Source organism: Populus nigra, chromosome 3 (genome assembly GCF_951802175.1).
Source record: "Populus nigra chromosome 3, ddPopNigr1.1, whole genome shotgun sequence".
Classification (NCBI taxonomy): Eukaryota; Viridiplantae; Streptophyta; class Magnoliopsida; order Malpighiales; family Salicaceae; genus Populus; species Populus nigra.
In genome coordinates this window covers 10,342,932-10,353,056 of record NC_084854.1, presented here as the reverse complement: position 1 = coordinate 10,353,056, position 10,125 = coordinate 10,342,932, and the positions used below count along the sequence as shown (strand labels likewise).

Sequence of the window (10,125 nt, the reverse complement as noted above, 5' to 3'; positions counted from 1 at the left end):
TCGAGATGGGAATATAATATAGAAATGGAAGGAAGGGCTTCTTTCATTTGCTGAATGAGGAAAACCACCTACCATGGAAAGCATCACTATTATTTATTTTGCGAGCAACTTCCTCTGGGCTGGCTAATTTACCCCTTTCAATATCGGTGCAGGCAAATCCTCCGAATCCCCTCTTCTCATGGCCATCATCTCGGATACCCAAAAAAGGTCGTTTTTATGAGATAATTTACACTTGATCACTCTCTAGCATGGCCAAAAACATCACATGTTAGAGGGGATTGTTGCTGCTGGGATGCCGATAAAAGAATATGACACCGTTGGCTTTGGGGCTCTAAAGGCATGGAACACAAGTCAAAATATCAACATGTAATGTTCTGTTTGTTCCCATCTGCGATCCAAGTGTTTTTTTTTTTTTTTAACTGCGGATAGAACTTGGAAGATAACTTCCATAGTACAGACAACCTTGTATTATTAGTTTCAATAACAGGATCGTGTTTCATACCACGTTATAAAGTATGTCGCGTTTAGATGTAAGATTCAATTTATATTATACACATCAAAAATAAGAATTCTGTATCTAAAACATTTTACTGTACCACGACGGGATGCTGTCAGTCGTAAATGATGGCATAATTCCCTGTCTTTTACTCGCACAAGCAAGAATAAATAAATAAGAAGGGAAGGTGGTTGAGAGGGTAGAAAAAGAAGATGGCATGCACCCGCTTTACATAGCGTATCTTCCCCCACAGGACTATTTACTTGTTTTTTTTTCTCCTCTTTTTATTTGCTCCCTCCCTCTCTCTCTCTCTCCAGCAAAAACAACTCCTCCTCGAATCTCCTTTCACTGCACAGCTTTGGGGTCCTGAAAACTAAAGGAGGACCCATACGTCCTCACTCACCATATTAAAAACTGACCTATAGTCCTATACTGCACAGATAGAGAGAAAGAGAGAGAGTAATAATAATAATAATATCTCTCTATCTATTTTTTAGACATATATAGAGAAGAGAAGAGCAGAGCAGAGAAGAAGAGAAGAGCATGTCTATTTATCCATGGATTCGCTTGTTGTGGTAGAATTTCCAAGTGCCCTTTTCTTGGGTATCTTTGCTTCCCTTCCCGTTCACTCTCTCTCCCTATCACATAACAAATACACAGTTTTTTTTTCTTTTATATGGGTTTGTTTTATTTTTATTTGTTATATATACAAAGTTTCCGTTTTTGGTTTTCTGTGTTTAGCTAGCTAGTGTTGTTTTATGTGATGGTGTGTTAGGGATTTTGTCTCTTTTGCAGGTTGGGGTTACGTTGGTAATGTGATGTGCTAAGTGGGTTTTTGTTCTTTGATAATTCTACAATGGATTTGCCTTTTGAGGGTAAGTTTTATTGTGTTTTGATTTAATTGTGTTGGATTTCATTCTTTTTTGAGGTTTTGGTTTGGATTTGGGAAGATTTGTGATGTGAGCCATTAAATGTTTCTCTTGTCTGTTGTTTTTCATGGGCTAAAGTCAGAATCTTGCTATGGATTTGTAATCTGCATGGTAATTAATTTGAAAAAATTTTGTTTTAAGATTTGGGTGTCGATTAGTGTTTCTTTTCTTGGGTTTTTTATATGTGACGAAAAAATTACAGCTTTATGGACGCTGGTTAAGAGTAGTGGTTGAACTTGTGATCACCAGTCTTTTTACTGATATTCAGTTTTATGTTTAAGAAAATAGACTTTGGTGGGTGAGTTTTCAAGGCTGGTAAACTGCATTTTTGTTTGATTCTATAATGAAAGTGGTTTCTTTCTCTGCATTATGTAGAATCTGAATGCATTTATATTGAAGCAGCAAGTTTATATATTATATAATGGATTGTTATCTTTCGGGCACTCCACTGTTTGAAGTAACACTTCCAATGACTCTTGTGAAAAGCCCAGAGGCAGAGACATTTCAAAGTCAAATCAAGATTTGTGTGATTCTATAATTCACGCGTGTATGATTGGTGATTTTAATTAATTATATCAGAGCATTCTTTGTGAAAGTGTTTGATTATTTGATGTAGTTGGAATGTCTCTTTTAATTTCAGTCAACTATCTTGTTGTATGTTTTGATGTAGCTTATTGAAAAATGGTAACAAGTTGTTTAATAGTATCGAGAGAAAGGAAAAGAAATTTAGATCAAGCTTTTCAAATGAGTCTCCCAACTGGTTGTTAATGGAAACATGCTGACTCCAAGCTGGTTACATGTGGTTGGTTAAGCAGTCTTTCATATAAGATCATCATTTTCTCTGCTTTCTTCTGTTTTGACATATAAAGCAAATTGGTCTAAGTCATTCTAATTTACTGCAAATTTAAGATTTACATTAGTTTATAATGCAAAGCATGCTTTAATGTGTTTTTACATGCAGTTTGACATTCTACCTTTGCTCCGTTTTTTTTTATAACAAATATAGCATCGTGTCTCCTTGTTCTTTGATTCTTCTTTTAACTAATCTAAAGTCTGTTCTGAGACATATTTTCTTTCTATCTTTGTTTTCTTTCCCATGCGACATAGGAGGTGCTCTTGATCCGTCAAAATGCAGTAAGTTAAGTATGAATCAAAAGAGAGAACTTGTCTATCAATTATCAAAGTGGCCAGGTGCATCTGAAAGACTACAGTCATGGAGCCGTCAGGAGATTCTGCAGATCCTATGTGCAGAGATGGGAAAAGAAAGAAAATATACAGGCTTGACAAAGTTGAAAATCATAGAGCACCTTTTAAAACTTGTATCTGAAAAAAAATCTGGGGAATGTGAGGCCTCACCTGATCTCGAGACCAAAATATCTGCTGCATCCATTCAGGGAGCTTCCAAAAGGCAGAGGAAAACTGATAACCCCTCTCGGGTACCTGTTTCATTGAGCTGTGTTGCAACCAACAATGGGATCAGTGATCAAGGCAATACTGTATACTGCAAAAACTCAGCATGTAGAGCTACCTTAAGACCAGCTGACACATTTTGCAAGAGGTGTTCATGTTGTATCTGTCGTCAGTACGATGACAACAAAGATCCCAGCCTGTGGTTAATTTGCAGCTCAGAGCCTCCTTTTCAAGGTGTTGCCTGTAGCATGTCATGCCATCTTGATTGTGCCTTAAAACAGGAAAGTTCTGGAATAGGGAAAAATGGACGTCATGGTAGACTTGATGGGAGCTTTCGCTGTTTTTCTTGTGGGAAAGTTAACGATTTGCTAGGGTATTTATTCCGTCTCTCTTTGTATTTTGGCATTTTACTTCTGTTTTTTTTTCCCTCGCTGTTTGGCATGTTTGCATTTGGTGGGTATGTTTCTCTTTTGAGACAGTTCATACTGGTGTTTGGTAATTCTTGGAGTACTTTCAGCCCTATGTACCGTTTTCTCCCCTTCTTCATCAATGGAATTCTGATTTTTAAACAGTTTGTGGGTATCATGACACATTTGGTAGCAAATTAAGTTGCTGTTTTTCCTTCCCTCCTGCGGAATCATAGCTCTTTCATGTATTCCACATCCATTATCAGAGCTATAGAGTAAAACTATAGTTTCCACATCATGTTTAACAGACTAATTCCTTAGTGTGAGACAATTTACTTTTTAGTTATTGGATTTGTTAAATTGGTTATCTTTCTTAATACCACCTGCTCTATCCAGCATGAACATCCACAATAGTTCTGACAATTGTACATGGGCTATGGATAACACATTCTTCATGCAACCTGAGAATTATGTCTGCCATAAATTTAGTGCAAGTAGCAAATGTTCGACCAGATGTACTGCTAGTCTTGGAAAATCACTGTATAGAACAATTCCTGATATGTCATGTCCTTTGCAAAATCTGATTTTGAATGGCACATGATATTGACACAAACATAAATTTTGAATTTGAAAGATAAAGTTTTGATTAATTGTGTTGGTCTCTTGAATTTATTCAGATGCTGGAGAAAACAATTGATGATGGCTAAAGATACCAGGAGGGTAGACATTCTGTGCTATCGTGTATCCTTAAGCCAGAAACTTCTGAATGGGACTGAAAAGTATCAGAAGCTTCTTGAGATTGTTGGTGAAGCTGCAACGAAACTTGAGGCTGAAGTGGGTCCTTTAATTGGTTTACCTGTAAAGATGGGTAGAGGTATTGTTAACAGGCTTTCTTCAGGATCAGAGGTTCAGAAACTATGCACTTTTGCTTTGGAGTCACTGGACAAAATGCTTTCAAACACCATTTCACATCCATTGCCTGATCCGAAGATGCAAGGTAACCGTTGGTTTTTGTGTTTTCTTGCTGTGACATAAGGATTTCACCGAGAAAGAGCAAAATTAGTACAACTGGAGAATTAAGCAACCATCTCTAAAACACAATGCATTAGAGAACAGTGCCAAGGAGCACATGTCATCGAAACATAAAAAAACGAGCACATTCCAAAAACTTTGCATGTGTTACATGAAGCATAATATATTTACTTGCTGCAAAAAGTTAGATTTTTATCCCAGGACTGGTAATTCCAGAATGCATCATGGAAACATGGGCACTTTTGATCATGGAAAGTTAGGTCGTTGCTGTTGGAAATATTTTCTGTTGTCCAAAATGCTGGTTTTTTGAGGTATTGACTCTTAGGGAAGCATTAATAACCTTTAGGTGTTCTCATGTCTCTACAGATTCAAACATGATTGCTCCAATCACAGTTAACTTCGAAGATGTACATTCGACTTCCCTTGCCTTGGTTTTGGGTTATGAAGATTCTTCAGCTGATGATATTGTTGGTTATACTTTGTGGCATCGTAAAGGTCATGATCTGGATTATCCAGCAGAACCTACTTGCAGACTGTTCTTGCCAAATACAAGATATGTTGTCGCGGGTCTATCTCCAGCCACAGAGTATCATTTTAAAGTTGTTCCGTTCAATGGTGTAAGAGAATTGGGTACGTGTGAAGTTCAGTGCTCAACCGGAATGACTCAGGAAGAAGTCCTAAACTATTCAATAGTAGAAAGAAGTCAAAGCCCAATTACCAATTGTAGCAGCCTCTCTAATCCGTCTTCTGTGGAGGATGAAACAAATAACAATCCACCATGCAATGATCAGATTGTCAATCGAGCAGACAATTATCGTACTTGTTTGAAGGACAGTGATAAAATTGTTTCTGCCAACAAGTCCAATGGTGCTTTAAATTTCTCTGGCACCCTTGCAGATGCAATTCCCTTGCTAGATGAGGAACATGCCACACAGGTGGTAAGCTCCAAGCTCAATTCTGATATGCAAATGCTTGATAAGAAGCGCTTGACAGAGGGTCAAATCATTGAGTTAATTACCAATAACGGGTCAGATGCCCCTGTCCAGACTGCCATGGAATGCATGCCATTTGTGAGCAACTCTGAAGCTAGCTTGCCCATTACTCCCTGCAAACTGGAAATGCACAAGGATGGGCAAGGAAGAAATGGAAGATTTAAATCCAGTGACAAAGACATAGTAAATGGGTCTGGAAAAGGGGAGGAGCCCCAAGATGGCAGCACTTCAAAGAAGAGAAGTGGGGAAAGGCGAGACGAGGAGTGCATGGCAAATGGTAATTCAGATAGGGACTTTGAGTATTATGTGAAGATAATCAGATGGTTAGAGTGTGAGGGACATATCGAGAAGAATTTCCGGCAGAAATTCTTGACTTGGTATGGCTTGAGGGCAACAGAGCAAGAGGTAAGGGTTGTGAAGACATTCGTTGATACCTTTATTGAAGATCCTGCTTCTCTAGCAGAGCAAATCGTGGACACCTTTTCGGAATGTATTTCCAGCAGGAGATCATCAGTTGTGCCATCTGGGTTCTGCATGAAGCTCTGGCATTGACAAATCCTATTATGGTTACTTTGACTAAGATCAAATTAAATAGCCCTTGTGCACAAACCCGCCAAGGGACTGTGTGGCAGTAATTCTTTAATTAGATCCCATTAAAATTCTTCATTCAGACTATCATCATTCACATGTATTATCAGTATTTGTCATTCTTATATTGCAAGAATGTCAGGATTCATTAACTTTTATAATACAGCATCCATCTCATTCAATAGAACAGTTCTATAAGCAGACATACTGATAAAGAGCATGGCAATGGAACCAGACTATATGGTGCTCTTTGCAAACATGGAGTGTATTGGTTCATTTAGGAGGCTTTCGATCCAACTAGGTCCTCAACATGGTTCAAAAACTTGTTCTGAATGATATGGCCTGTTATAAATCCTACAGGCGTATATGACTTGATTGTCGTTCTGCTGGTGTTGGGTGATGCATTATTGTGTAAAGATTGATATGTTTCTTTACATGCTGAGGCCTGAGCTTAATAATGAATAGCAAGCTAAACCGTCCAGTTTCACCTGTAACTTTTGGATCTTCAAACGAGACCATAGGGTTGCGGAGTAAGCTGACAGTCTCTTATTATTGGATGGTCTGTGCTGTTTTGATGGTTTCCTGTGCAGCACCATTGGTGTCCTTTTTGCCTCAATTTTGTAAGCAGTAATGACATGAAACAAGACTCTCTTTTTCTTGGCATACAGGAAACTCTTGTGATACCCATTGGTGTCTCACTACTTGCCATACTGAATATTCAGACCCGTAGGGTTACGCTTATGTCCTCAAGTGGGGTTGCAGAAACTCAGTGGAACCATTAGCTAGTGGGTCCCAAACTATTTCCTGATGCCACGTGTGTATCTACCACGACAAGAAGGTAAAAGGAACCCAATGGTGATATACCATCTCAGATTATATAACAGTGAGCGAAGAATATTTGATAGGATATGATTATTATTAAAATGTATTTAAATTTAATTTGAAATATATTTTATATTATATAAATATATTTTTAAAATATTTATATTTTTTAATAAATTGTGATATATTCATACTTTAATATGGATATAAAACACATATTCAAATAATATTTATCATTATATATATATATATATATATATATTAACTATTTTAATTTTTATGGATCAATAAATAATAATAGATAGTAAATACCCAAAATTTGATGAATTGTTTAAAAATATTTAATTTTTTTAAAAAAATATTAAGAAATCCAACCAGTGTACCATTGTAATCCCTGATACCAAAGCTATAGAGCTTAACAAAACTCCCCATCACCTTGTAACCATTGTCTCTTCCCTGCGACACCGTCTTAACAAACCACACACCACTCCACAGACATCCAAGCAAACTCCTTTTGTCCTTTCATTAAACCTTCACAAAAATATAGCACTATTGACTGATTGTCCTCCTACCACGACAGCCTCTATCTATTTTGGAATCTTTTTTAATAAAATAGTTAGTACTATAATAATAATTACTTTTTAAATATTTTTTTATATTAAAATACATGTTAATAATATTTTTTTATTTTTTAAATTTTTTTTAACATCAATATATTAAATCGATTCAAAACATATAAATTATATTAAATTTTAATAAAAAAAATTTAAATTTTTAAAAATACGATTCCAAATATGTTTTAAGCAAAACGTTTCAAGAGAATGTCTGCCGGAATCTTTGCAGCCCCTGCTGTGGCTGGTTCTGGTTACCATGGCTTAAAAGCACACCCCACAAAGAAGTTGTTTTCTAACATGGATTCTATTGCATGGACTCAATTATAATTTTAACAAAAAAATATATAAATTTAACTAATCACAACTAATCATATTTTTTTAAAATTTATTTTTTCAAAATCACAACCATAAAAACTACCTAAAAAACAGTCTTATTTGAAATATATCAAAATAATATTTTTTTATTTTTAAAAAATTATTTTTGACATCAGTACATCAAAATGATCTAATAATATTAAAAAAATATTAATTTAAAATAAAAATAATAAAAATAAAATTTAATTATAAAAAAACACTTTTAAAACATAAAAATAAATAGAAAAACTTCTTGTATGAAGGTAATATGATTGAACATGCATGTCATCAAAGACTGCTTAATTAAATCTCTTGTGGTCTTTGTTTCCTACTGACATGCAATACTTGTTAATCAAATAGAAGTGGAATCCAATCAACAAGAAGAAATTTGAGGCTCTGTCTTACCTGACTCTTTCTGATGATTCAATTGCAAAGGAGATTGATTACATGATGAAGAAAGGATGGATCCCTTGCCTTGAATTTGATGATGTAAGATAAAGTATAGATTCCATCTACATGCATGATAGACAGCCAAAGATTAAGTTTTTCTTCTCAACTTGTATTTAATTTAATTTGTGTACTAGTAGGGGAGGCAGTCTTTGATCTAGCCTCTTTATTTAGCTAATTTAACTTTGTTCAATGTTATTAGACGGGGAGCATGCATCGGGAGCACAGCAGGATACTACGATGGAAGGTGCTGGACATCGTGGAAGCTCCCTATGTTTGGATGCACCGTCTCCTGATCTCAAGTCCTCCATGAAATCAATGAGTGCAAAAAGGCATATCCAAATGCTTGCATCCGTTGCCTGACATTTGAAAAACAAGCACCAGGTTCAGTGCATGGCTTTTTGTCATTCAAAAACCTAGCATCTAAAACAATAGTTTGTGTCAGATGTCAAAGAACCATCTCAATCCAATAGCTTAAGCTGTTAGGTGAGACCCCAAGATATAATTTATAATTTATATTATTCTCTAACACACCCCCTCAAGTGAAAGCTTTTTGGACTTCAAACTTGCACAGGTCCACATTACCTTGTGTTTAATTTTTATCAAATAAATAGAGATGGTGAAATTCGAATTCTTGACCGCTTGGTCATCAAGGCTCTGATTCCATGTCAAAGAACCATCCCAACCCAATAGCTTAAACTGTTAGGTGAGGCCCCAAGATATAATTTATATTATTCTCAAACATCAGAGTTATCAAAAATTTTCTGTTGTTTCTCACTCTTGAGGATTCATTCCATTTTCATGATGCTCCAGTACTCCGATTTCACATACCATGTAATTGATAAGCCCTGACTAGCCTAGCTGTGAGATCTTGAATTAAGATTTTGCTCGCTTGGTGTTTGAGCTAGAAATGGTAAAAATATTGGGTACTGGATCGAATTGAACGAGGGAATGGGGTAGGTAATGTACATGATGATTTGGGAACTCGCCTACCTGATTGGCAAAGGAGTGTCGCCCTTTGTAGCTGGGGGTGATTAGCAGACCATCCCTTCAGTTGTCATAAGATATAAACCTGATATCGTCAAACAGTGGATCGATCCTCTTTCTTCTGTACTGTACTCTTTGGTTGCCAGATTTCGTCAAACAGTGGATCGATCTTCTTTCCTCTGTGCTCTTTAGTTGCCATATTACAGGAGATCTTCCCTGCAGTAGAGAGCACTCATTGTGTTTGTTTTTGCTCAATTGCAAATGAGACATCAGTCTCTCATTGTTGCAGAATAATAAACCTGACAATTCTGGGTATACGTGACTCGACAAAACACAACACCATCTAATATCAGTGCAGGAGCACATGGGAACACGAACTAAAAATTGAGACTAATCTTGCTTAACTGCCCATCTGGACACAAATTGAATCAAAGACTGTCAGAATAATTATTCAGTGGTCGTAAATACCATTATGGAAGAATGCAGTCATCAATTCGTATGAGCATCTATAACACAAAAATAAGTCTAGGCGCCAAACCCTCACCAGTGTGGCACTTGGGGCCTTGGGTTCAAAACCAATCTTCATGCTCACAAAATACCACTCATTCCCTAGCCAAGAAAATGACAAAAAATGGTAAAATGATTAGAAAAGAAATATCCACATGATATCCATCACTAATGTACTCCATTCATTAGAGTGCTGGCCTGCAATTTCTCTCACTAGAAAACCATCCCACAAACAAAAAGAATTAGCTGCCTCAACAAGTCACTATGGTCCTCAAGGCATTGCACTGTCACAAGCAATGGCATTTAGAACAATAATCTGAAGTCAACAGATTCAAATGACAGGATCATTTCATTTTGCAAATACGTCTCCACATTAGGTCATCAATCACAAAGGCCATGTCTAAAGCAAGCCACTCTGAGTACTATTGAATTTGAAACCAATAATTAATAAATCAGAAAAAAATATCCATACAAAAATCTCATTTCATGTTAAAGCAGAAAACTCGAGTCTTACAAGGTTTTTCATCAAGGTCTTACTGG

At 36.3% G+C, this 10,125-nt stretch overlaps 1 protein-coding gene across 3 annotated transcripts; it reads left to right on the top strand.

Annotated features, from left to right (window-relative positions):
* Window positions 1-767: 767 nt before the first annotated feature.
* Window positions 768-6,041, top strand: LOC133689198 (VIN3-like protein 2). Of its 3 annotated transcripts, none has more exons than XM_062108985.1 (5): window positions 768-1,071; window positions 1,292-1,371; window positions 2,533-3,208; window positions 3,920-4,239; window positions 4,641-6,041. In XM_062108985.1, exons 2-5 carry the CDS (start codon window positions 1,353-1,355, stop codon window positions 5,816-5,818), a joined length of 2,193 nt encoding a protein of 730 aa, XP_061964969.1. In that variant the 5' UTR covers window positions 768-1,071; window positions 1,292-1,352; the 3' UTR covers window positions 5,819-6,041. The 3 variants fall into 3 exon arrangements, with proteins under 3 accessions (XP_061964969.1, XP_061964966.1, XP_061964967.1); XM_062108982.1 differs by having other exon boundaries at window positions 768-1,099; XM_062108983.1 differs by having other exon boundaries at window positions 768-1,099; window positions 1,272-1,371.
* Window positions 6,042-10,125: the final 4,084 nt, after the last annotated feature.